The 27,926-nt window shown below is 40.3% G+C and overlaps 4 protein-coding genes across 4 annotated transcripts; all 4 read right to left on the bottom strand.

Moving 5' to 3' along the window:
* Positions 1-870: 870 nt before the first annotated feature.
* On the bottom strand, positions 871-2,431 carry LOC103982809 (metalloendoproteinase 1-MMP). The gene has a single exon (XM_009399842.3). It carries the CDS (start codon positions 2,166-2,168, stop codon positions 1,080-1,082), a length of 1,089 nt encoding a protein of 362 aa, XP_009398117.2. The 5' UTR covers positions 2,169-2,431; the 3' UTR covers positions 871-1,079.
* A 2,075-nt stretch (positions 2,432-4,506) lies between these two features.
* LOC135635433 (squamosa promoter-binding-like protein 8) lies at positions 4,507-5,831 on the bottom strand. Its single transcript, XM_065146482.1, has 2 exons — positions 5,188-5,831; positions 4,507-5,102 (listed from the first exon to the last, which is right to left on the bottom strand). The coding sequence occupies exons 1-2, from the start codon at positions 5,703-5,705 to the stop codon at positions 4,634-4,636; spliced, it is 987 nt and encodes a 328-aa protein (XP_065002554.1). The 5' UTR covers positions 5,706-5,831; the 3' UTR covers positions 4,507-4,633.
* A 1,032-nt stretch (positions 5,832-6,863) lies between these two features.
* LOC135635338 (probable aquaporin TIP5-1) lies at positions 6,864-7,973 on the bottom strand. Its single transcript, XM_065146351.1, has 3 exons — positions 7,706-7,973; positions 7,372-7,622; positions 6,864-7,306 (listed from the first exon to the last, which is right to left on the bottom strand). The coding sequence occupies exons 1-3, from the start codon at positions 7,830-7,832 to the stop codon at positions 6,905-6,907; spliced, it is 780 nt and encodes a 259-aa protein (XP_065002423.1). The 5' UTR covers positions 7,833-7,973; the 3' UTR covers positions 6,864-6,904.
* Positions 7,974-8,895: 922 nt separating this feature from the next.
* LOC135636994 (phosphatidylserine decarboxylase proenzyme 1, mitochondrial-like) lies at positions 8,896-22,601 on the bottom strand. Its single transcript, XM_065149280.1, has 12 exons — positions 22,313-22,601; positions 21,264-21,352; positions 20,230-20,283; positions 20,070-20,135; positions 19,020-19,080; positions 18,323-18,432; positions 17,967-18,214; positions 15,730-15,836; positions 13,891-13,958; positions 11,493-11,570; positions 9,378-9,500; positions 8,896-9,301 (listed from the first exon to the last, which is right to left on the bottom strand). The coding sequence occupies exons 1-12, from the start codon at positions 22,488-22,490 to the stop codon at positions 9,140-9,142; spliced, it is 1,344 nt and encodes a 447-aa protein (XP_065005352.1). The 5' UTR covers positions 22,491-22,601; the 3' UTR covers positions 8,896-9,139.
* Positions 22,602-27,926: the final 5,325 nt, after the last annotated feature.

Here is a 27,926-nt window from a genome sequence, read left to right as displayed (position 1 = left end):
AGGCCGTCGAAGGCTGGAAAGGATCAGATCCCAGGCTTTCCGTTTGCTCTCAACCGGTCTTCCCCATCAATCAAGACATGACGCAGAGAGATGGGGCCAAATTAGATGATGCACTTGGAAAACTCACGCACGCTTCTCCCACTTGAATTTTGTGTGCTCCTCCTACAAAGGAGATATATGGCTTCGGATCGTGTTGGATTGAGATGGGATCTTTTAGAGGTCTTGTTCTACATCCGAAATTGGATTGTGAATGCATAATTGATCTAACCTGTTTGCAGATCGAGAATCTTCTGTGAATTCTTCGGGTCATTTTAATGCGGTAGGTCAGGTTGATCAGAGAGGTTTTCCTTGTCTAAACATGCTATTTGAGCATGGTTGCTCGCGGTAATGGCGGAACCTTTTAGCTTTAGAATCGATTCGAGATCGGAATTATTGGTTGACCCCAAGTTAAGCCAACCGTGTTATTCTAGCATGATTTGGCTAGCGATATCCAAAAATGATGCCGACGTTTCCCACTTGGAGGAACCCAATCGAGATCAATAGAGCCCCAAAGATGAACCATAAGCGTCAGCCACGCATTGGGCTCACATCGACGTCGACGGCCTCGTCACGTGAAATTCGCGTGATTTGTCTGTGCATTAGAAGAACGGGTTTCTTGCTTCTTGATCGCTCGAGTCAAACCGGAAGTCGTCACCTCTTATCTTAAATTAGGTGGACAAAAGAAGAGTCCTTGGAAACAAGGCGATGCATTTATGTCTCGGTTTGGTCATTGGCATTTGTAATCCTATAATTTCCCACTTGAAAAAGAGGTGTGATGGCCAGCAGGGGTTAATATGCTTTATTTGAATGTCAAATGATAAGCTTCCAACATAAGAGTCAAAACAGTGATCAATTTGATTACTATACTTTCTGAGGAACTCACACCACGTAGGAAGCTCTTATGCTTCCCACCTATTCCAACATATAGACTTCAATGAATGAATCCTAACCTAAACAATTTAAATCAAGACTACGTTCTTCCAGACAAGGAAAAAAAAGTCAACACCATCAAATAGTAATACAACTATGACAGGTTTTATCTATACAATCAACATGATGAGAATTCCTATCCAAATTCTCCAAGCAATCGCATCACCGCCGCCGCCGATGCTGTTTCGATAAGCCGATGACGACGTCTCCGACTCGACGAGTTGGCTGAACCGGAAGTTCGGGTTGGAGCCGTAGAGCGCCTGCGCCCCCTCCACGTCATCCACCCTCAGCTCCACCTTCTTCGTCCGCGGGCTCAGGCTCGGGTACATCACCGCCTCCTTCACCGCCGAGTGGCCGAGGCCCAGCACGTGCCCTATCTCATGCGTCGCCACCGACTCCAGGTCGACCGCCGACTCCGACTCGTCATCCCCGAAGTCCACCGCCCACCGCTCCGCCGCGTCCAGGTGCAGCCTTCCGCTCTCCGGCGAGAACGCGTGCGCCAAGATCCCCAGCACCCCGTCGAAGGGCTCCCCGTCGCCGTGGTCGCCGCCGTAGAACCCGACCTTGACGACCGCCGCCTCGTAGTCGGCCACCTCCACGAACCTCACCGGGATCACCTTCGCCCAGCGGGCGAAGGCTCTCCGGATCGCCGCCGCGACGTCTGAACGGCGGACGTAGTCGATGGTGTGTGCCGGCGATATGGCGTACGTCAGAGTTAACGGTTTCGACCCTGCCCATCTCGGCCGGCCGGAGAAGAAGGTGAACCGCGCAATAGGGCCGGTGTGGTTCGATCGGGTCACGTTCGAGTCGGGGACGCCGCATCGCGGGGTCATGATCTGGGCGAGGGTGGCGGCGTCGAGCTTGCCGGTGACCGGGAGGCCGAGGTTGGTCTGGTAGCGGACGACGGCGGACTCGAGCCTGCCGTCGAACGACTCGGCGTGTTCCGCCGGGTCAGGCTCGGCGAGGTACCCGAACCGGGTGAAGTACCGCTTCAGAACGGATAAGCCGTCGACGTGGCTCCCGCGTTCGAGGTCGAGGAGGCGGTGGAAGGATCGCCACGTGTCGTTAGCGTGGACGGGTTGGAACGCCGTCTGGTGCTTCTCATATTGGAGCTTATCGGGGAGGGGTCGAGGGGAGGTCGACAGGGGAAAGGAGAAGAGGAGCAGAGGGAGAAGGAGATGAGGAGGGAGAGAGGGCATGGGGAGAGGGAGTCGGGGATTGGTTTGAAGAGGGGGGGAGAGAAGCTAGCTTTATGGTTATTATCGTTGGATGTCTCAAATGGTTTATGGGGACCAACAGGTGTTGGTTGCATTAGTTAGTTGGTTCAGGTTTTGGAGTAGGAAACAGGGAGGGTGCTGACTTCATCATCTATGCAATTCCACACAATCTTCTATATGGTTCAGCGGTTGGTGACCAACTGGAACTTTTGAGCCTCCTGCCTTTGCTTGTTCCACTATTCTGGTCTCTCACCAAGACACCCTCTGGTGCAAGTAGTTGATGTAGCTTGCTTGCAGGATTACAACATTTATAGTTCCTAGCTTGGAGGAAGAAGGAATATTACATCAATAAGTTTTGCATATCCTTTCCTTGCCTTTGATGGACCAGAGGTATGAAGTAAAAAGGTCCTCTCTTTTTCGCATGGGTCAAGCATATCATTAATTATTAAGTCATTTTCCTGGAAGGAATTCCAAGCAATTACTACAGCCACCAGCTTATTTGTGTCGCACAAATGCGTGCTGAGGCTTAGCCTTTGCCGCCGTAGTAGGAGGGAACCTCCACCCGAGCAGGTCGTTTGAATAGGACTTCTCTCTCGGAAGAGTCATGTGGTTAAGGGTGTGCGGGACTTGGACCTGCCTCGGCCTCCTCCTCCTCCTTGAGCGGATCTTTGGTACTCCTGGACCACTCGGTTCCTTGTAATAGCTAGATATAAGACCAGAACCAGATGACTACTTCCTTGGTAGCGTTTGAATCAGTGGCCATTCATGGAGAGAAAGCCACATGTACGCTCGATGATGCAGACGGCTCTCACAGAGACCATCGTCAATGGGTTCCTGCTCGTGAAGGGCTTAGATAAGGCTGCGGGCTCGTAGTTCACCAAAATGGATGCAGTGGGGCCCGGCACTCCGCAAGTGGGGTTCACCAAAATGATTGCATGGTGATGGGTGGGAGAGACCGGGCAGTTAAAAGGTTGGCGTGCAAGTATACCAATCTTGTTGTACGTTGACACAGTGCGAGATCCACACCACAGATGAGTGGTTGGGCAACTCACTTACCTTTGTGTTCATCTTTTACTGTCCCTCGATGTCGACTGAGAAAAGTCAATTCATCGAGTCACGCGACTACTTCGAAGCTCCCTGGATTCAATGCTTAGTGAATGTTCTGAGCATGTATGTGGATATTGGTCGATCATGGGATAGGCCCATGTAGATTGGCCACAACGCTTTCAAGAGATTGGCATTTAATTTTAGTCTCTTTATTATTTGATTTAGTCATGAGGGTTATCGAGGATGATTAGGTTGCTTATCATGGTTGGAATCTAACTTAATCAAACAATTAATCTAGTTTATCCATTATGGCTTGGGAACTGTGTCATTTTCTCTTCGTTCACTGCTTTCTATGTCATCTGAAAGATTCCCGTCCGTGCTATAGATGAACTATGTGTGTGTGTGTGTGTGTGAGAGAGAGAGAGAGAGAGAGAGAGGGAGAGATTGGCCTGCCATTGCAAGGTGGAAGCTGAGAGATAGTCATGTCTCTATTGCAGATAAACCAAGTATATCCCAAGGGCAGTTGGCGAAAGGGACAGCCAAGGAAGTTGCAGCAGAGTAAGCAAAGCTTTTATGTGATAGGATCATGGAGCTCGCTTATATGAAACACAGGTCGATTAGAAGAGGATGCTTCTATTTTATGCCCAGCTCGCTTGAAATCATTGGAAGATGGGAGAAGCAGGAAGAGAACGAAGCTCAGTGATCCGTGACATCAAGGATAGCTACTGCTGAATGCCATTATTCCCTGTGGGCCTGACTGATAATTCTGTAATGGGATGCTGGAGGAGTGCTTAGCTTACTGAAACTTGTGTAAGAAACGAAATCCAAGTGATGAAAGCTGGGGCATGCTTTTGATGCTGTCCTAAATGACAGAGAATCCCATCAGACTTCAGCTCTCATCTGTATGCAGCAGCATCTTTTTCCTCTATGCGCTACAGCACTGCAACATCGATGATTTATTTGGCCGTGGTGTTATTGTTCTGTATAAAGAAAACTGCTTATATATATAGTTCTTAATGATCAGGCTGTACTAAGTCAACCAGCAAATTAATCCTTGTGAAAAGATCAGTATCATCTGCGACAATCCGAGGGAACAATGCAAGTTCTTTGAGTCTGTCACTGCTCTCTGCAATTATTCTCTCTAGACGTCCAGCCTCTGGCCACTGTCTTACCATTCTTTACCTGTTCTTCTGTTCCTCGTCCCCGAGAAATGGGAACGACGCCAATCAGCAAATATATCTCGTGCATCTATAATGAATCAACTCCTCTTAATTCCTTTCTTTTATTAGAAGCAAAAGGGACCTTAAGACATCGTAGAAACCAACGAAAGCACAAGATAGTAGCGGCGCTCCTACTGCTGCTTGTTTCTATCGGTTAATGCTGCTCACGGCCTCCTCGTCCTAAGCGGTAAAACTCCGGTGGTGGACTCCGAACTCGCCTAGTTGCACCAGGAACGGCGCACCCGGCGGTGAATTTTCCGCCGTGGACGACGCTCCAGCTCTAACGCTGCTGCAGCCGATCCCCAGCGCCATCTCCTTTGCCATGCGTGTTGTCGAGAGTGGCAACATCATCGATGGTGCGCGAGGCGGCGACATGTGCGTCACCGGTGATTCGTTCTCTGGTTTACACCTGGTGAATGCTGTTGGAGCTGTCGTGTTGCGGCTACTTGTGGTGAACAAGATCGTGTCGCCCTCGGTCAAGTCGTTGCCCACTGCGGTATCGATGGGTGTAATGCTACTGTCGCTGTTCTGGATCGGGGTTACGGTGTTCGTCGCCAGCTCCTGAGACTTTCTCCGGCGACGATTGTGATCGGCTAACCGCTTTCGGCAGCTTCGTTTTCCCTGGTCGAACTCAGTCAGCACATGAAACCTACACGTACATGCACAAACGTTTCAGAAAACTTCGAGATCAGATCGATGGAGTGGGTGGTGAGTAGCCAGGACGGATGATAAACCTGCTGCATTGCTGGCAGAAGCGCTGAGAAAGGCCTGCAACGATGACGACGGAAGCCTTGGAGTGGAACTCACACACCTTATGGCGGCGGTGGTAATGCTTCGCATGGGTGAGTTCCATACTGCATCCCTCGGCCTGGCACCGAGCTATGCGGGTCCGCCGGCGGCAGACTCTTCCAGCCACCACTCCGCCCCCATCGGCGGGTGATGTTGATGAGAAATAGGTGCGCACTCCGAGGTTGAGCCCGATCCTCGCCGGCAGTGGTGGAAATTCCATTCCATTTCTCTGGTGCCAGGTCGAAGATGCGGGCGTCGGTGCCGGGAAGAACGCTGCAGCCATCAGCGGCTGCGCCTGGGGGAAGAAGTCGGTGCTTCCACCGCTGCCGATGCCATGTCCTGCAAAGTGGTCGAACACTGTCGCCTGTTGCCGCACGAGGTCATCGCCGCCGTTCTCCTCTCCGAATAGCAGCATGGCTGGTGTCACCGCCGCCGGATTCCCCCACTCGTAATCCAACATCATCTTTATCACAATTTACGCCACCTATCTTTCAACTAATACAAATCTCAGTCCGTCTACTCCCAAAGCTCGAGTCATTTATTGCGGTGTCATTTCTCGATAACTCGTTCACTACAATCATAAATCATCAAAAATATCGGTTAGGAAGCCAAAAAAATCCGAAAAGAACAAAGGAAGGAAGTGAAACCGGAAGAACCAGCAAGCTCGCTATCTTTCACGTTTCCTGCACTAGCAGTGTAAACTGCGCAGTCTATATAAGCGAGACTTACCGAGGTGACCACACGGTTATCCATGTTTACCGGAGAAGATAAGTTACTTTCACCATCGAATCCGTGAATGCATGAGACTATTAAGCCTTGGCGTTTTCACCAACCGCAGTCATTGCTGCGAACTTGGAAGATTGGGAGTAACAAAAGGGAATGGTGATGGTCCCCCTTCATCGGATACTTGCAGGGCGACATGCATACGAGCTCTGACGCAAGGAAGCTCGTATGAAGCTTCACACCGACGCCGTATCACAGTCCGTGGCCACGCCTCGCGCTTTGTTTTCGTCCGCGGCCATGGCCATCTGCTCCATGCCCACAGTTTCGATTGCCGTGTAGCGTCGATCGCTGGCTGCGGAGCTGTGAGAAAGCCATGGGTGCCGGCTTCGAAGTTCCATGTTGCGGATGATGATGATGGGTTTCATCATTGTTACCAAAAACATTTCACATCTGTATATTCATCACTCTCTTTGTTTCACATATTAGAAATATAAATACGTTCAAACTTAGTCGAAGATGTAAAATACAAATATGCGACACTTCAATTTGTGACGTGCTCTGTGAAGGAATCGTACATTAAATGAAGTATGATACTTATAACTAATAGATGTTGATGTTGATAGGAAGAAAGGATAGAGATATCAAATAGAGGAAGAGTATAACAATAGAGACCGAAAGGTCTTACGACAATGACAACGTATCGATAACACGACACGCAATCTGTGAATGACATAAATAGACCCTGTGACATATGTTTCTCTCGATCACCTGTATTCATTAGTGCACATACGTACAGAGAGACTACACAACTTTGTAGATATATAATATTAATCTATCCTTATCGACGCTACGCTACTTTATTATTAGAGGAACGGAATGTATAAGAACAAAGGCAAAGATGAGTGAGTATATAGAGACATAAAGCAACCGAAGTCTCTTCTACACCGCGGAGTTGGGATAGGCGTCGGAGGAGGCGGAAGGGAACACCAGGTATTGGTGGACCAGCGCCGCCAGGGCTGCGCCGATGAGGGGGCCGATCCAGTAGACCGCGTGGTTCTTGAAGTTGCCGCTGACGACGGCCGGCCCGAAGGACCTCGCCGGGTTCATGGATCCCCCCGTGAGGGAGGCGGCCGCCAGGACGCACGCCCCTGCCGTCAGCCCTACCGCGAGGGGCCCCGCCACCTCTCGCCTCATTTTCCTCTTCCTCTTTCCGTCTCCGCCGCCGCCCCCGGGGTCCGCAGCCACGTAGACCGTGTACACCAGAATGAACGTGATCGCGCTCTCCACCACCGCCCCGCCGAAGCCCGTCATCTCCGTCCCTATCCCCGTCGTCGGAATCGCCTGCATCAAGACGCGGTCAGTAATTTCCCAGTGAAGTCCTTCATCTTCTTTAACTTTTAGGCGACCTGTCCGGCCGAGGCGACGCGGAGGAGGAGGCAAGCGAGGGTGGAGCCACCCAACTGGGAGATCCAATAAAAGATGGCAGTCGGGACGCCGATGTGCCCCGCGACGGCGAGGCCGAAGGTGACGGCGGGGTTTACGTGGCCCCCCGAGATGTCGGCGGCGATGTAGACCGCAGCGAACAGCGCGAAGCCCTGCGCGAGCGCCGTCGCGACCAGCGACGACGCGTCCGACGTGACATCCGGCGTTAACATCCCTACAAGCCGTGCACGCATCAGATTTGGTAATTATGTTCATGCATTCAAGGATCCTATGCAGCATTTGGGAAAAGGGACCAACGGGCAGAGATGGCGGAGCCGACGGCGGAGAAGACGAAGAAGAAGGTGGAGATGAACTCGGCAATATAGGAACGGAGAGATGCGGCAGACAGCCACTCTCGGAGTTGGTTTCGGTCTGTGGAAGTCATTTTGCTCACCGAAGAGTTTGAAGTCGAAGTAGCCGACGAAATGTCTTATTACTGCGAGCGGTTTAAGAACGAGGGAGGGAAGGAGAAGTTAACGAGTTGGATGTCGCGGTGGCCTGAGGAGTTATATTACGGACGAAGGGACGTGATTTGCGAGGAAGAGATCGTTACCTGCAGTTTAAACTCCTTCGTATATTTTCCCCCCTTTTTCTTTATTGACGCTAAGTTGAGGTTTGGACGTGGATAAAAACCAAAGAAAAGACACATTTGTTGTGGGAAACAACTTTTTTTAGTCGTGGCCTCGGGGCCGACGTGGCTCGATTTGGGGGTCCGAATGTCGAGGATCTCGCGTGGCGTCCCTCGAGGTCTCTCGGCGGTCGATCACGGTGGTCCGATCGGGACGTCGCGTCGAGGGGCAAGCTTCGCCGCAGCATCGGGAAGAGGCGACCCCGTTCTCGCACCTGCACACAGGTCGGGCCGGGAGCTCAGCCTGACTCCTCCGACAATCAAGTCAGCGATGTGGAAGGGGTTTTGGATGAGGAAATGCCTCTGTGTGTGTTTTGTGTCTGTCTGTCTCTTTTTCCTCTTCTTTCTCCTCTTTTTTCCTCTTATTCATTTAAAACTCTGGGGTATTTATAGGTAAGTTTGGTGTTACCTGATGTGCCTGTCTACAGGAGTAGGACCGTACCTCTGATGGCGTCTGACATTGCCATTGGGGTTGCGTGAAGAACCGAACTACCGTAGGGTATGGGCGAGCCTCGATCATCGTCCTCCTCTACCTCGGGCGAGTGTGCGGGGTCAGACGATGAAGTGGTTGTCTGGGAGCAAGTGATGTTGGCGCACATCAAGTCGACATTAATGCCCACTTCCTCGGACAGTGTGTCATCCTAGCGTGACTGACGTGGTGGAGCGTCATTTTATCATTTTTACCCTTGTCAACATTAAGTTTTAATTAAAGATAAAAATACTTAGAGAAAAACTTAAAAAAACATAGATTGGTCCCACGAGTGGTGAGATCTCCACAACTCCGAGAAGATCAACACCCTAACCAAGCCATGCATACTAATTAGGGCACAAGAGGAATCATTTCATATCACAACTTTCCATATTCTACATATGTCATACAAAATTGACTCCAGAAGTAAAAAAGCACAGGAGTTTACTTGACATAAACTTCCAGCCATGAGTATAGTAAAGAGGATTGTCATCAGATTTTTGAGTACGAAGTGTAACATAAGCATCAATCACACCATAAAATTAATGCAATAAGAGGTGAAAGGCCGCTGAACTGATACATTTTGACACCAGCACTAAGGATCCCCCCACCTCCCAATGACTTCTCCAACCCTGATCCTGTCCCCATTTCTGACACAAAATTTGAACTCTGGACCAGCTTTGATCTTTTCTGGCGATTCTGATATTGGAGCTTGGAAAACAAGTACCACTGTTGAACCCATGTTGAATGCGGCCACCTGCAGAATAGTGGGAACAAGAAAAGAATCACAAAAGGTTACAAATTAAGGGTGGTCAAGAGTGCTAAAAGTCAACCTCTTCCCCTTTCTTGATCATCAGACCAACACCTTCAGGTTCATATACTCGCTCATCTGGGGTACCTGATGGCAACAACTTTTTCAATGGCCGGTTCGTCTTCAGCTCTGGTTCGATTAAGAGCTGTAAAATAGTTTCCCACCATAGTAAGAAAATAAATAAATAGAAGTCAATGTTCAGAAGGGACAAATTTATTGAATAATTTGAGAAATTAGAAATGATGCAGTAGTTAATGTTCGAAAACAAAAGGGCATATGATTGATTAACCACAATGTCTGAATTTGCTTGATGATCTGTAGAAATATATTCACACGAGGGTAGAGTATAAAGAAGCCGTCAATGTGTAAATTATGCATCTTAAGCAATCACAAAATAGGCATCATAAGCACAAAGTCTTATGATAACTAAATAGTGGATGAAATAGTTTAAGCCTCACAAGTCAGAAATTGTTTAAATCTGATTAACAACATAATAAATTCATATGTTAGGATTTGCTAATTCAAGTAGCTGCATCGAGATACCGATCAATCTTAACAGCGGTCCACAACAAAAATTGATTGTATAATAACAAACATTCCAACCCTGACAAGATGACACTTCTTTTACTAATGAGTTAATGGACCTAGAAACGAACCCAACTACTTCTAGTTCGGCCAACAGGTGATGTAATTAAGAATTTACAATCTGGACTCTTAATTTCACTAGTTATCGCTGAAAAGAAACCTTTGACCAAGCCCCTTAGAATCAAATTTTTAAAAGTATCACAATTTAGTTTGAATGGGAATATAGCTTTGCATACAAACAGATAGGACTACATAGATCGTAGATGTACTAATGCACATCCATAACATTGTGTGGGTAATCATTTGCGCATCAGTGTACAATAATCACAACATGGGTACATAACATTAACACTAGGGCATACAGATAGTGTCAAAAGCACATTTTTGGAAAATTATGGAATCTATATATTGCAAGTTTAGGCATAAAAAATCATGGCAGGAAGCCACGCGAATGCTATGCAAGGTTCAAATCTCAATAAGTCAAAATGGGGCTGGTATCATGTCTTGACTAATAATGGATTATTTGGAAGCATATGAAATATGTATGCTTAAATTTCTAATTACCATTATCATAAGGATGACAACTTATGTAAGAACAGTAATGTGAAAACTAGAAAGGCACCTTAAAGCTCAATGGGGAAAGAAATGGGCTTTCAGGACAGTTGGATGCCTTCAAAGTCCTAAAGTTGCAACAGAAAAGCACAGATGGAGTTGGATAGGTGGACAACTAAGACACTCACCTGGGATGATAATTAGGGTTGAGGGGATGATTTTGCGGATCCTGAGCTTGCAGCAAACAATCATATATTATTGGCAAAAAAAAGTTCAAAGGTTCAGTCTGATAAAGGTGTTGATCCTTGAGAGGATTGGTTTGATACTGGTATACGAGAGCCTTAGTATCAGATAGGCCAGATTAGGGTTTTCTCATGGGTTTTGGGACTGGATGAATAATGAATTGAAATATGTTATAAACAAATATTAGAAATCAGATATGAAGAGAACATGTTTAAAAATATTGAAAAGTCCTAAACGTGACACATTTAATAAAAATTCAATGTCATACCTCAAAATATGCCTACTACCACCATAATGATCGTGTTGCACATGGGATGTGATCTGAGGTCCTTGATGTGACTCAAAGTGCAAATCAAAATTGTAACTTTGAATGACCAATGAATGTTGATACTGATAACCAGTGTACCATTACTGAAGTAATGTGATAGCAGTTGTAACTATGAGATTTATGCCGCTAGGATGATTCTATATAAAAGGATGGAACACTCGGCCATTGAGATCCAACCCTTCCTTGATAAAAATGATTAAAGATGGGATACCTCAATGACCAGAGATTTTATATGGCAGGTAAAAGAGAGAAACTGTTTGTCTGGTGCAAGAAACTACCTCAATCCTGCTTATTCATACCAATAAGACCTTATCACTGAAGACTAGTCAACTATGTTAAGCATCTCATAAGAAGATAATCAACCATGCTTAATAAACACAAATATAGGTACCGGTGATTGTTACAATAAAAGAATAATCAATCACATACTTTGACAGATCCAACATTTGTAGCACCTATGGCAGCAACAGCTAGAAAGCCTTCCTTCCATTGACCTTCAAGAACAACCTAAAGAGAAAATCAAGCTTAAATGTTAGTTGTTTTGACAAAATCAGAGAACGGTTATTCTACTTGTTTAAAGAGAAAATATGAAATTCATGTAAGACAAAGGGCAATGCAGGCAATTGAGGAATCATATTCGCAATTTACTTTGAGAACATATCCAAGACTAAAGTTGTAGATCTGCACTAACAGAAACAGGCTGCTTGAATTTGGGCAACAGCCACATCAAAATATTAATGACAAGAATGAGAATTCTTCCTCAACTGGTAGTTTCAGTCAAAGTATGTACTATCATCAGCAGAAAGCTAAGGCTTTGCAACATAACCAAATATCAAGATAATTGATGCAGCATGTGACACACAAAAACATGAATCTGAGATCATAAATGCATCTTTCTGTCACCAAGTATGCCCACAAGACTATACTTTAGTCATCTAGCTTTCTCGTAAAAGAAACAAACAACATAAACTGATTCATGTACAAGTGCATAGAGTCTGATTCACAGAGTTAAGTGACAAAACATTTAAAGCAAGACTTCTTGAGGAAGGCCAACAATCTAACAACAAAAGTGGCCAGTGGTGATCACTATGATGATGTCCACCATTTCTGTTAGTAACTCACTTTCAGAACTAAAGTAGCTTAGTGCCTTTTGCATACCCAAAAGATTTAAGTTTGGTACAGGCCAGAATACTTCTTGGTGTATTGATACTGTAACAATCTGATAAGCTGCAAAAATCAAAAACTCTGAAACTCGTGAATAACAAATAAGAGAGAGACATTGAACCTGGATATATTGAGACACTACAAAATTATGAAAATAGAGTTCTACAACTTAAGGTTTATAAGTATTGAGGAGGTTCCAACAATGAAATTTGAGTTTTACATCTTAAGGTTTCTTTGTATTGAGTCACTTCCAACCAAGGTACGCAATACCGTACCGTACCGGTGTTTCGAGGTTGACTCGGTACAGTATTGTACCATGTACCGAGCGGTACGCTAGGGCGTACCGAGCGATATGCTAGGGCGTACCGAGCGGTACACCTAATTTAGGTGTAAAACCTTTCGAAAATACCTGAAAATAAAAAAAAGTTAGGATAGGGTTTTTAAGTTAGAAATAAATATAGTAATAGCATAAGTTTAGCAAATTTAATGTAAATCAATGCAAAATCAATGTAATTTAGGGAGAAGAAGGGTTTAAATACTATGAGAAAGGGCTCCAACCGTTACCGAGTTGTGCCGGGCGGTAACGGTTGAAATTTCGACCGTTACTGCTCGATATTACCCTGTAACGTCCGATATGGGGTGCTTTTAAACGTTCCGCCCGATACGGGCGGTCCGCGTACCAATATGGCATTGGACCGGTACGTACCACCCGTACCAGGCGGTACCATTCGAAATTGCATACGTTGCTTCCAACAATAAGCATGACATGCATCTTCCATTCAACTTTAAAAGGAAGTTTCTATTTCATTTTGGTAAAGATGGACTATCTAACACATAATATTGCTGTATTTTGAATGAGGAATATGTGCTCCATGATTTTCTAATTGAAGTCATATCACAGCCGGCAGTTTGCAAAAGTATATATGAAGCCTGTAGTTTGGCATATCTTTAAAGCTAGCTTCTAGTAGACAAGGTTGAAAATTTTCTCATTTTGGGAAAGGCCTCTGTTAGTTAAACTTTGCGGTTTGGAGTCTTTGAGTTGATTTATAAACTTAGAGGTTGTTGGAACCATTTCATAGACAGATATGAGGGATCTTATCCATCGCTAGTGGCACATACATCCATAGAATTAGTTTAAATTCATTTCATAGATATGCAAGGCACACATATGAACTAATGCCAAAATAATTTTTTTAAAATTGTAGTCTTCATGTGATATTATATCCTATTTATTTATATTGTAACTTAGTGATATTGTGTACTTGTATTGTATATCTATATCCATGATTCATAAGCATCTCATATATGGTTTTCATATTTAAGCCTTCCTTAAATCACCAAATGCTAGAAAGTAATCATAAAGCCATTTTGTATAGTTGTCCAAGCCATCATTATCTCCCTGATTGGCTATCATAGAGTTAATTCGAAATATTGTAGCAAAACAAAACAATTTAATTAGTTCAGGAATAAGATGAACATGATAAAATAACATAAAATATCAAAAAGTGAAATAAAAAACAAATAACGCCATTTCCTCACTGAAAGTTAGATACCTCCTCGACATAAACTAGTGTATATTAGGATATACTCTGAACAGAATGTATTATATGTTTAGATGTTTAGGTTCCTTAAACTTATACAACGAAAAAGAAATCAGAATTACCCTTTCATTCTCAATATATAAGTTTCTGATTGTGCGTGCAGCACGTTCATTTGTAGGGTAGAGACGACCTGCAAAAACCTTCAACTTACTAACAAGTAGAATTCATAATAAACTAGGTGCACTGAAAGCTCTGTAAATTAGCAAAATTGTCTAATTATTTAATAATTTCAGAAAATAACTGACCAACCATAAGTACTAAGCAGTTGTAAATCAAAGAATAACAGGTCTTGGATTGAAAATAACTCAAAGAAGAGTAATTTTTTAGCACCCAATAGCTAATACAAACAATCTTTTCCTGTTGCCATTGGTGACTCCATAAAGAACTAGTGAAGTTCCTAATGTTTTTGTAACCAACACAGGCTTATATAACCTTCTGTCAAATAAATAACATTCACATATTGCCAAGGTAAGTATATCTATGTAACCAATGGCAGAAATATTTGATACAAGAATACAGCCAATCGAATCCAATAGTTATCCGAGAGACATCCGAGAGTAGAATCAGTAATGGGTAAGGCTTGAGATGAGATTATAGCTTGACCTATTACACTATGAATTCCAGGTCCAACCGAGTGGACACAAGAAGATAGGCTCAACCAAGGCCCCCCAGTGATAGAAACCTTTATTAGGACCTGGTGGACCCAAGCACTACTCCACCTCCATCATATTATGATGCAAAAGTCGAGCAAGGACCCTACGTCAGCCAAAAAATTCAACAAAATCGAGGGCCTAGTAAAGATTAGGGTGACTATTAGACTCATCAGTATGTCATCTTGATCTAACAACATGTTGAGTGACCAGAACGTCATCAAGGCCTACTCAATACCAGCCATACTATGAAGGATGGTGGTTTTAGAAATTTTATCATTTAAACATGATAAAGCAGATTAGAAGTACACTCAAGATGAACCTTATTTGATAAGGTGAAACATAATTGGTTAATTAAAAAAATGAGGCAATTGAGTCCTTTGGGTCAACATGGATTAGGATAAGACTACAACATACAGCCCTTACTCAGTGTATTTTATCAATTAAGGTAACTTCAAGAACTCATTAATGTATCCTGTCACTAGAAATTAACTAACTCTAAGTTAATTTGTGGTCATGGAGGTGAGCTGACCCTATGGAAGGCATTGATAACTCAGTCTTTTAACTACACAAAGAACACAACGTAAAATAAAATTAGTGGTCTTGGAGTATTTAACAAGGGACTTGGTACCTAGAAAATCAGACTTTACCACGACGATTTTTTATGGAAAAATATATCATATTGAGGTGCTAGGCCACTTGCTGTATATTTCTTACCCCTTTTCTGATTCCTAAATTTTCCATTTGTTCATAATACCAACTTCAACTTATTTTCTCTGTCTCTTTCATGCTGTCATCACCAAGAACTGCCACATTGTACCAGCCACCTGTACCAGTCCCTAGCCGGACCCCTTTGTGCCCCCTCACTTCTAATTTCCTCCATTGCAGGATCCTATGATTCTCTGATCCAATCCTGTGATCCAAGTGTATGAGTGTTGTGACAATCCTAGGTACAAAAGCAAGTTTGGGAATGCAATCTGTCATATCAACTGAATGTTTAGGACTTTTGAGTTACCAAGCAAACATGAACCTGATAATCTGATATTTTTTCCAATGAACCGACACAAAGTTTCTTTCATTTATATTTTGACTCTCATCCTTGTACGAACTAATTTCTACAGGTCATTCAGATTTCAGACTTACAAAGACATTGTTATCTCCTCCTTGCTTAACAAAGGAGAGCACAAAACAGATCCAAATATACAAACATGAAAAGAATACTAAAACAATCACAAAAGAAATACAAGGTACCTGCAAAATGACGGCGTAAAAGAACCTGCCAATCTACAGGCGAGTGGATTCGATGATAGTCTCCGGGCTTTAAATATATCACACAGTAAAAGATGCCTTTCTTTGGGCTGCCAAGATGAAACAACTTCAATATGATAAATATAAATAATAAGCAAGCCTTACTAAGAGTATGCATGAATGATTTGAGTCTTAAAATAGCCTCTCTTAATATAGATGCAAGGTTGCCTACATCGACCCTCCCCAGATAAGCATTATAAGTGGCTATAAATAGCCATAGCCCAACCCCTCATCGATGTTCTTGAAAGTTTATTGGAATTATATAAAGATGGAAAAACAAGGCATCTGTTAACTCTATGATATTGTCACAATGTTCACAAAGGAACTTTCGAAGGAAATGCTGAGATCTATGGTAATGAAACATAATCATATCAGTTCCACCAAAAAAAAAGTAATGGTTAAAAAGCCAACATTAAAAGGGAACAAGGATAAATACTTCTAAGTCAAATCTTATGTGTTACTTTTATATATAATGCAATTCAAAAGGAGATTAGCACCATACTATGTAGCATGTACAAGTGAGGTCCTTACACTGTGAGACTCCATTCTGGAGTCGAAGGAAGTATTTTTTTGACTTAACCATTTTCCGATAGTCATCTGATTAAAGCTTAACTAGATCAAAGTCGATACTGTTAATAAAGTCATCTTGGTTGGTAAAAAGAGGAGATGGCTTGTTCCTAGTTAATTGAAGTTCTCTATGCTCTTTGGTTGGTAGAAAGACGAGATGGCATGCCTCTAGTTAATCTAAGTTCTCTATGCTCTTTGGCCAACATAATCTGACACTAAAGTTCTTCTGTAAATCCGCTTAGAAGTAAAAAATGGAGATAACCTGACTAAATTCCCAAAGGATAAAGTCAATACAGTGTAACCAATTTGAGACTCATAATTAATTAACAGAGTTGCTCTATTAGATCTGTCAATGGAAAACTCCAATATTAACTTATTATGTATTATTTATCTACTGCTTCCACTTAGTAATGTAAGAAAAACACAGAGACAATGCTATACTGGAAACAAGTAAAGAAATGGCGGCAAAAAGAATGTGTATACTTTCTTAAGGCACCTAAAGAAATAGACATGAGAAGATAGAACCTAGTATGGTCAATATAGAGTTCCTCACTGATTACCTGCAAAGGAATGAATTGTTGTTGTTGTAATGTGCACAATGCTAATGATCATATTAACTTCTCACTGCTGATAACATCTAGCGTGGCTCTTTATGGTGAACCTGTTAGGGATAATTGGTGCTGAGCTCCTAATGATTGTCCATTCTCCACTTGGTGCATATGATTGTTTGCTTGGCTCACATCCTCATAATTGCCAGGATGGCTGAGACATTTTATGTTCATGTCCCCAACATTTATTTTATCTGGAAATGAATTCTTGGATAAAATGCCGTTTGTCATTTCTTATTGGTATGGGTTGGTTTCCCAAACTCTCATCCTCTTTGTCCACTGAACAGGGAAAGCATTAATAATTTATTCTTAAAATGTTGCTTCAGTTGCTAAGTATAGAATATGATCTGGACTCATTTTAATCTTACATCTGGTTCTGATGATATTTGTTTTTGGGTTAATGGTTAGTAGTTATTTACTCATTTGTTAATTTTGGTGATGATTTATAATGAGTTGGCACCTCCATGGAACCTCTGGATTAAAAGGCCCATCAGGACTCATTGTGCTCCCTTGCCTTATGGGTGGGTAAAAATTAGTGTTCGTGTATCTTCAACCCAACGTGTGAATGGAAGTCAATGATTTTATAAAAGCATGAATTATTCTGAAAGAACTAAAGGCAGCTCACAGAAGAAGGCACACCAAGATCCTAGTTAAAATAAAATCCTGACCTGAGTCCTGCTTCATGAGACCACTACGACAACACCAAACGCTGATGAGGATCAGCAATCTAATTTTCATATTTTATCACTTCTGTTAACTTTTTGCAAAGCTGACATTGAAATTTATATCATTTAGTCAACAATGAATTTTCTAGCCAATTTCGGTAGCTATTCTGGGAGCGGTTTGACTTTTTAAGTAAACCTTTCAGTTTCCTGATGGATTATGGAATCTTTGTGAAGCAGGGTATGCATAGTTGTCATTATGAAAGAGTAATATCGCTTGATGTTCCAAACAAAGAAAAGCTTGCTAGATTTAAAGATTGCTATCTACATCTAAAGAAAGTACCATGTCGCAGGATTCCGCACTTTTGGTGAAGCAAATGATATATGCCACCATGATTTCCTGCTTGAATCTTCAGTTAAACTCTGCTCAGGATATTGGTTGTTTCTATCCTCATTGGCTGCCTCATGAAGGGATGAATTTGCTCCAAGAAGTGATGAAGCAGAATATGAGAAACCTTTGACTTGTTCAATCATAGCATTGGATCCTTTCAGTTCTCCAAGACGCAAAATCTTACCATCTACAGGACTGACCTATAAGTACAATCAAATAAAATCACATTAAAAAGATATCAAGCAAGACAGAAACATTATTAATAACAAAATTATAATGCCTAGAAACAATAGCTAGTTACCAGTTACCAGAGATTTTTGATCTAAATCAACAGGTCTTGACCCTTCTTTGAGTGAGCGAGCAAAAAATTCCTGAAGAGAAGCATAGTTTTCCAGAGGCAGAGCCACTTCATCCAAATCTAAAATATAATAACAGTTTTCCTTATTTTTTATTTAAAAAATCAATTGGCATTGAACATGCAACCAATTACATCAATATAAAAGTTAATATCAGTTTTAAGCAGTGCAACTTTTAGTGAATTCTCTAAATAGAAAATGGTCTTGCTTACTTTGGTTGCCCTTTTTTGTTAAATCTTGCAACTCACTCATATCCTAAGTCCCAAACTTATCAATATGATGAAGAACCCTTAATTCAAAAGTTGATGGGCATCAAGGATCATTCTGTTAAATATATATTAAGTTAAGAGGAAAGGTAACATAATTGCTGCACAAGTTTAAAGGCATACAATATACTCAACCAAGTGTAATTTGAATCTACATCAAATAAGTGAAAATTAAATGCTTCTTCTGTTCTTTTTTAATGTCTCTTGTATGACAAATCAAATCCTAACCAGTCCCTAGATACTGTTTATGAGTAAGGAATTGTTCCAACTAACAATTAGCAAATTCTGTTTATCAGTAAGAAAAATGATGCCCGAGTTTATCACACTATCCTTGAGAAAAACACCACAGCCAACACGACCAAAGAAGAGAAAATAAGTTATACCTGAATGGAATGCCCGAGACCAAGCCTTGTAGATAAAAGGCCGAAGCGGTACTGGAATGTCCTAAAAGATTTTTAAGGTAATTACATAAAAACTAAAAAGGATAACCAAAATAATCTTTTGCACAGAGGACCAAAGAAAAGTACATACAAAAAGAAAAAAAATGAGTTTACATGAGCTGATATTAAAAAAGAATATGAAGGAAAGATTAGTTCATATTAAAAGTAACCATGAAATCATAGCAATTGGTAGCATGAACTAGAACAGATTTTAGTCAACATTTCCCCTTCTCCCAATAGGAATCAGCCCATAGAAATGAAAAGTAAAAGCACTAAACTGTCATTTACAGCAACTGACTATGAGTTACTAACAGGAAGCTCAAGCATAAGAAAGTTACAAATAGATGATCCACTCAATAGACAAAGCCAAAACACCAATATTATATGTCAATCATCTTCCAACAGTCATATACTAATTAGTTAAACTTTATAAAGAAAAGAAAAAGAGAACAACTATTATAGACAAAGGTGAATATTTGATTTTTTTTTTTTCAAAGAGAAAATTCAATCATGGTAGAGGCAAACAAAAAAGTGAATTGCAGAACCATACCGAGTTACTTTTAGTTAAGATATTGTACATCAGATTAACAAATGATATACAACAGAGCAAGCATACAGATAAACTCAATTTTGTTTTACTTTCAAATATGTAAATCTGAGGAAGCATAGAGATTGTGGATAAGCAAAGATCAGAAAAGCACACAAAATATCTTTTCTATAAAAATGAAAGCTACATTGTCTGCCTTCCCTTAAAAGTCTGTGTTTACGCTTCAACTATCACTGTATGAAACATAATGGAAGAAGTAATAATACAATTATATGAAGAAAGATGTAGTTAAATTCACAACAGTAACAATGGTTTAGCTGAAACAAAAGGTCCATAACATGATAACTAAACTAATTAAAAAAAATGGATTAAATGCATAACAAAACCTGCAGTATCAAAAACATATCTAGGAAATAGGAATGCTATAAAAGCAATTCGATACGAACCACACTCATCAAGTATCCCCACAGGCGTGAGACCGAACGCAAGGGCACGAACCTCAAGAATGCAGCCTGTATAGACACCATAAAAAGCAACTCAAAGCTCAAGTAGCAGAAATGTTAACCAGAATTCAAGTAAATGGCACAGTGCTTATGTCAGCAATACCTTTGCATCAGGTGAGAATTCTTGTTCCATACCTTTCACTTTCAAGTCCTCGACCTATTCTTTACCATTTCAAGATAGTTAAATATACATAGTTACCAAACAAAGCACAAGTTTAGGTGGAAACACATGCAATAAATATGATCCACATGGTTATGAAGATATGAACAGGTCAAGTATTTTACAGAAGAAAATTCCTAAATGGTGATATAACAAAGCTACAGTAAAATCATCAAAAAGTGGGTGGGTGTATGTGGAGCTACGGCTGATGATGGTTAGCTAGTGATAACCATGCTACAAGGTAATGTAATGACATCCACATTGGGAGGCCGACTGGTACTGATTCAGCTTAACCACTAAAACTGCAAGTGGCGCTTGATTAAGGGAAAGCATCAACGATAATTTTTTATTTTCTAAATCTTGTTGTTGAACAAACTAAAATGCCCTCAACGATAGTGGAAGAGATTTAATATTGAGCTCATTCAAGTCATTTGTGATTAACATTTAACGACAAATTTGAAACTGTTCAATTTGACTTGGCCAGTTCTCACAGATAATCAAAATCCTAGCTGGTGGTTACAGATCATCAAAGACCTAGCTGGATCAGCCAGTTTAATCTAGAATTCCTACACATCCAATCTATGTAACTGGACTGGAAAGACATCTAGTCCTCGGTTTTCCAATCCAATCAGCTGGCCTGGTCTAATTTTAAAAACCATGTTATTGATGCTACTTACTGTGGACAACAACCGTTGATACGATAACATTAAATTAGTACTTTGTTAGTTAATTAATAACTAATTTCTGTCCAAGTGCAACCTTAGTCAAAGAATTAACAAATTTGGACATGACATGGAAATGATGTAACAAATTTTGGAGGAAAATCAACAAACTCTAGTTCAGTAAATCATCTTCAATGAGAATGCAAAACTTAAAATCATAAGTTACTGTGTTTCCAACCATATAATAAGCCTATAGACACTGCTCAATTGATGCACAATGAGCATGTGAATACAAATAACAAAAGCAACACATGCCTTCTTGTCATCATACATGCGCCTAGCATGGAGAAAACCAAGCATAAGAATGGTTGCCATTGTTGCACCAGGTAATAGAAGAAAGTTGCCTACAAGAGTTGACAATTGAAAATTGGAATATGAGACATGCATGACAAATAAAATGACTATGTAACAAAGAAGAAATATTTTACATAAAACGAGATTGACTCCACATTGAACTCTAAGAAAATATCTAGATATTAACTTGTCAATGGATTAATATGCTCAAATTCAGTTCCTTGTTCAACATATTAAACTTTTGGAAATTTAAATAAAGAGACTCTACACTGAAGATAAATAAAGAAGATGTAAGTGCTGGGCACCAATAAACTTTTGAAAACTGCAATGCTAGAAAGTGTCTTTCATGATGTTTTTATTGTACAATGCGCACTGACAACTTTAATTCCCAATCAACTTAACAAAATTTCACAATGTTTAGCTCCAAAAGTAGTAAAATAAAATTATAATTGGCCTTCTGATACCTAGGATGAGTTCCTTTAAGAACATTGGCACCTACGCAACTACTTAAGTTGCCTTTAGGGTTAGATAGTCTAAAGGATTATAGAATGTGTCACTGAAGAGAGAGGAAATAAAACAAGATATTGACTCCATCATCAAATAATTTATAATTGTAACATATTTACAGCTCTGCTTGAGTTTCCAGAAGACGGGAAACTATCATAATAGCTTAACAGCTCGATTCTCACTCCACAGCGATAGTTCCTAAGACTACAACGATGCTAGTGCTTTTCCCCCTTTGGAGAGGACGGTTCTTGATGATCAATAGAAAGAAGATTCTTCGCTATGTGATGAAAAAGTCCAAGAAACGACTAAGATTCGTCACAACAGAAACAAATTCTTGCTATTTACACTTGCAACAAAATATCCGCTTCTCCTTATCATTGTTAGGCAGTGGATCAGATTGCTGAACGGTATTGCGTCCGTACTTGATGTCATAGAAAGAGGGAAGACACCCCAGTGGACAAAACGAAGAAGCCAATAACATATCGTAGATTGCGAGGGATAACCTTCACGTCCGCCGCCGCCGGTAGTAGAGCTTCCGGCGCTGAAGGAAGACGAACGAACCGCGATGAAGTTTCTGAGGATACGGGTTGGGTGGAACCGGCGAGGGAGGGGAAGGCCGTGAAGGAGGAAGCGGTGGTGACGGAGCGGAAGAGGCCATCTCGGAGGAACCCTAAAGTTCATCTCGTGTACTCTCGGGTCGATGCTCGCTTGGAGGGGGGCCTCTGTAGTCTCGGCTGTGTTGTTAAGACACGGGCGCGTGTAAGGTCCGACCAAAGCAAAGAGTAGCGCCCATCCGCGGCATCATCGTAGTTTCACGTCAATCAAATTAAATACAAACTCAAAATTAAAATCTACAGATTTATTTATTTATTTATTATCGGTAAAGTTTGAAACTGTTTTTTGATAATATAATAATAACAATAATAAAACAATAAATCTTAACCATTTAGAATCAATTGTATGAATCTTTTATTATCATTGAGATATGTGATGAGGATGATAATTACGATAAGACCTGTGTGACATCAGTTGACGCCCCACGTTTTCGTTGAGTTGGCAATGCTGGGCCCACACGGGCCGCAACGCCAACCGAGGCCCATTAACGATTGCTCAGGCTCGATCCCTCACGCCACGTCAACAGCCATGTCAGACGTTATCAGAAGGTACGATCCTTCCCCTGGCAAACAGGTATGTCAGGTGACACTAAACTCCCCTATAAATACCTTTGCGCTCTGGGTGCCTGGGAGGGGGAGAGGGGAGGACACCAACATAGATGAAAAACCCACTGTGACCATTCAATAACTTAACCAATGTGCAGGGACGAAGACGAGACGACCCTCTCCGAACGCATTGGCTAAGAGCCCCCTCCAGAAGGAAACAACGACCTACTTCCACGACCGAACCGACCCAAGTCGGCAACCGTCGTAGTCCCGAGGAACCCCCCTGAGAGATCCTCCGTCATCCGGACCTGAACCGAGCCGATCGGCCCCGAGACCACGGCTTAAAGTTGTTTACACCAACAATATGTAAAAAAATTATATATTTAATTAAGTTCAGAATATTTAAATTTTTATTTATAGTTTCTAGTCAAATTATTTTTATGAAATGATGAGTGATGAAAATAGAATTTGGCATATATTTAGTTAAGTTTAAATTTTTATTTATATATTTTTTTAAAAAAAAATTATTTTTTCTCAAATAATAAATGAAGAAAATAGAATTTGATCCAAAAATTTGCAATGCTCTAACAAAATTATCATCAGCTAAAATATAGATTAGGATAATCGATAAAGCCTTATAAAAAAAATGTAACCTATTATTATGGCATTAATGTAGTATTGCTCCATGTTTTAAAATTCTTTACGTGTATTCTTTTATTAACATCCATGCAAAAATCTTGAGTTGACATAATTAATAATTTAATTTTAAAAATACCTAAAGCAAAATTGATATTATTATCGTTATAATCGGAAACATCGAGTATAAATAATCATTAATCTTGAAAGAGGTTTAGAGCAAATAGGGATCGAATGTTGGAACAAGAGGATTGGAGAAGGTAGGCATTACATGACATTCTCGAAAGAAGGTTGGGGATCACAAAGAAGTCACCTAATCTCATGACTCCAAATACTTCTTCCCAATCATTAAAATCCCTACGTAGACATGAACTTGTCATACGTGGAAATAAGGTTTTCTATCACCTTTTTACAAGTACAATTTATTTTTTTTTGCTGTTGTTCTTTAAATTTTGTTTGTCGACATTTTGACTAAAGCCAAATGCTTTGTGTAAATTGTGAAACTCTTTTTTGCCAGAATAGCTCAGGATTTGATCTTGGTTTGGTTACACAATAATTAATCATCCAAAAAAAGCTTAATCTTCACTCACCCTTAATTTTCTATCAAAAAAAAGTATGTAAATTTTTTAGAATAAGGTGAGAAGTTTGAATAGAAAATTTTTTATAATATACTGATTAATCTCATATCAAAAATAGTAAAATTAAGATTAATTTATAAAAAAAAATATAATAAATATATTATTATTAATCATAACTTGAATATTTTGATCAATGATTTGAGTTAAATGAAATTAATGAGCCTATGCTGACCGAGGACTCCTACTTCAGTGGGAGAAATTATAACATACTAACATAGAGTTACGATAGAATTATCCATTGGTATAATCATTAATGTGGAGTCATTATTAGGTTAAACTTTACCTGTATCGTATTATCATATTATGATTTGATTTTGACGAGTATGTCAATCCCTTAAACAAGAGAGATTGTAATATCGTAATTTAATATCATATTGAAAGATTATAATATTTTGATTTATCTCACAAGATAAATAAAGTTAAAATAATAATGATCCGAGGTTAGGTGTCGAGGGATTTAGTTGAGATGAAAGCAGTTCTTCACATTGATATCAAATAATAAAATCGAGAAAAACAATGATAATGTAGAAAAAAAAGAGCATGCCATATGGCATTGTCATCTCCTTCAGAGGCCAAGAAGGAAAAGGAAGGCATTGCAGTGCCTACTTTGGATTGTTCGAATGAGTCCAAAGATTAAACATCCAGAAAAGATTGGAAAAAATAAAAAGTCATCATCACCAGAAAATTAAGTAATTGATACAGTGAATTATAATTAAAAATCCTCCTGATAGATGCATTTCCAGATCTTTACAAGGATTCAAAGCATCTTGGCTTTACAGACAGACAAAAAAAGCATGCCTCTTATTGTTGATTTCGATTTTGTTTAATTCAAGAAATCACAGATTTGTTTTGATTGATGAAGTAAAACTCCAAAGTGGTAGCATAGTTTCACCTTCTTATGAAACTATTTGAAGTCTTTGGACAAGAGATTAAGAAAACATCAAAAGACTTGCTCGATAAGAATGTGTTGACTCCTATTCTTGGCCAACAAATAGCTCAATATTTCGAATTATAATAGCACTTTAGAGCTAAAATGGGATCACAATCTTTATTTGAGTTGCCATATGCTTGATACTCAACTTTATAGATGACCCATTGAAGAGCTATGATAACTGATATGTTGACTAGGGTTTAAGTAGCAGATCCTCACCATTATCTGTGCTTATCCTTGAAACCTATCTTTTCAGCAATCAATAAGTCTCAAAACTTGTGAGATTGAAATCTTGAATTACAAAATTTAGAGGGTAGAATCTTGTAGGCTTTTGCTGAAAGGAAGTGTATGCCTTGAAACAATGGGATCCAAGGAGGGGCAGTATGTCACTTAATCTCACCCATGAAGAAGATCTTAAGTAGCATGTATTATTATGAAGGTCTTGAGGAGTAGAGAACCTATAAAGTTGATGTAGGTTATAGTTCAGATCAAACTACCACATAATATACTTGTACTCTTTCTTTTACTTGTTAGCTTCTCTACCATTGTTTGCATTATTTTTGTGATTCAAATGGCTAATTGAATAGCCTTCAATTTTGACTCAATTAATGAGTTATTGTTAGTAACCTAATTTACTCTCCTCCCTTTAAGATTACAAAGAATGAAAATTTATTTAACATTCATTATTTTGATTGAGTATATACTTTCTCATTTTTTCTAGCTTTTACTTCTATAAAGAAACTTAACTTGCCTCCCACTTCTGGATTGATAAACCTCAAAAGCTTGTAGTTGAAGTTGTCTTCCTGTGGCCCCACTGTGCATATTTTCTTCCTTTCACTTTTTCTCTTCACATGTCTCTATCTCTTCTTTATTTCGCTTTCTTCTTTCTCTTTTATTTCTGTTCTTTCTCACAGTTCTTTTTGTTGCTTGCACCTTATCTTCTATTTAGGTAAAAAAAGACCATGTTCCCATCATTAAAGAGAGGATCAACTTTGAAGTGAACAGTTGCATGAAATTTACATTTTTTTTTCCTGGTATTTTCATGTCACAGCAGCATATTGCCGCCATCTTTTGAAGGTGATGTGTTCATGCATCATTTTCTCCTTGAATGGAAGAAAAATAAATACAATAAAAATCCTTCGATCGATACCACCGAAAAAAAAGAAAAGAAAAAAAAAACTCTGCTATCTCTACTTATTTCCTTATGATATAATAATGAAAAATGAGACCATCATATGCTTTGGAATTTCTTTGGGAAATGAAACTTTTGGAATTCAACCTCATAAGGTGTAGGTCATAGAAATCTTATTCCAACTGGTAAGAAGAAAAAAGGACACATAAGGCTCTACCTTTCTTCTTTTTTAGTCCAAGGATAAACTATAGAAGAATACTAGGAGGAGGGATGCACCTAAAGCAAAAGCATAGAAGTATCTCATGATAGAGGTAAAAGAGGCACTTGATGAGCTTCTTCTTTCCAACATAAAGAAAAGCTAAGGCAGGCTATAGATTACCCTCCCTCCTCTTTTGCTAAAATACATTAAAAGAAGTAGAAAAAAATAAAGAATGAGGAACTTTATGCTTTGCTTATATTGACCCTTGCACAACTTTCTTGAGGATCATAATTAGGTCTAAGTCAAGCAAAAACAAGGCATCTTTCTCTCATTAGCTACTCTTACTTATGTTCATTAAAGATGCACTGTTCTTTTCCTTAGGCACCATAGAAATTTTACCCTTGTCACAATTTATTAGAACCAATAGCATTACTTGAAGTCTTAAGTTGAATAAGCTAATTCCTAAAAATATATCGAAAGTTAAAGCTAAACAATGAATTGACTCGGACGATTCGGGTTCGAGTAATAAAAATACATCCTTTAATCGTAAGGGTAAAATTATACACCCTTGTATTAGTATAAATCTTATATTCTGAGTTCCTCGGAAAGGATATAAATCATCACCAAAAGAACTTAAGGCATATATAACATTAGAAGTACTCTATCTCACTGTAGACTGCAATTGTTTCTATATCTCGACCATACATTTGAGTCACAAAAGGAAAGGAAATTGACCTCAAACCTCTGTTGATCGTTGCTTGATAATACAAAATGCGTGCACAAAAGAAGTACGAATCACAGCACCAAATCATACTTGCCTCTTTTGTAATAACCATGTCTATTAACCCAATACGCTGACCCTTCACCGAGATCGGGCATCACAAAGCAGCAGCGAGCAGCAACCCAATCGGAAGAACCATGGCCTCATTGCAAGGCTGCTCGTGTCTTCGATCAGCTGCCGGAATCGGACAGCCATCCACCATCACAAGGGACATTGCACTTCCGAGTGGCGCATAACGAGTCACAGTTCAACGCAAAGACAAGGACGATTCACAACTGCACTTCACCCACCATGCATCATCATAATGAGTCATCGTTCAATGCAAGACAAGGACCATTCGCAACTGCATTTCACCCACCATGCACCCTTTCCTGTGTTTTCCCATTTGCTAAGGCAGACAAGGAAAAAGTTGGCATGATTGCTTCCATTTCTTATTGGATTCACCCAACTGCAGTGAAGTTCTCGATTCTGTACAGGTTAATGATTAGTTGATGATGTAAAGCTTCCCGGTCCCTTTCACCTTCCATCGATTGATGTTTTTTACCGTATTGTCTCTCGTCCTCATCTATATGTATCTTAGTCTTTTTCCCTTTAATAATCAATATGTATCGATTGTTTTCTTGTTTTATCCTAACGTAAA

This window comes from Musa acuminata, chromosome BXJ3-4 (genome assembly GCF_036884655.1).
Source record: "Musa acuminata AAA Group cultivar baxijiao chromosome BXJ3-4, Cavendish_Baxijiao_AAA, whole genome shotgun sequence".
NCBI lineage: Eukaryota > Viridiplantae > Streptophyta > Magnoliopsida > Zingiberales > Musaceae > Musa > Musa acuminata.
This window is presented reverse-complemented; position numbering and strand designations above follow the sequence as displayed.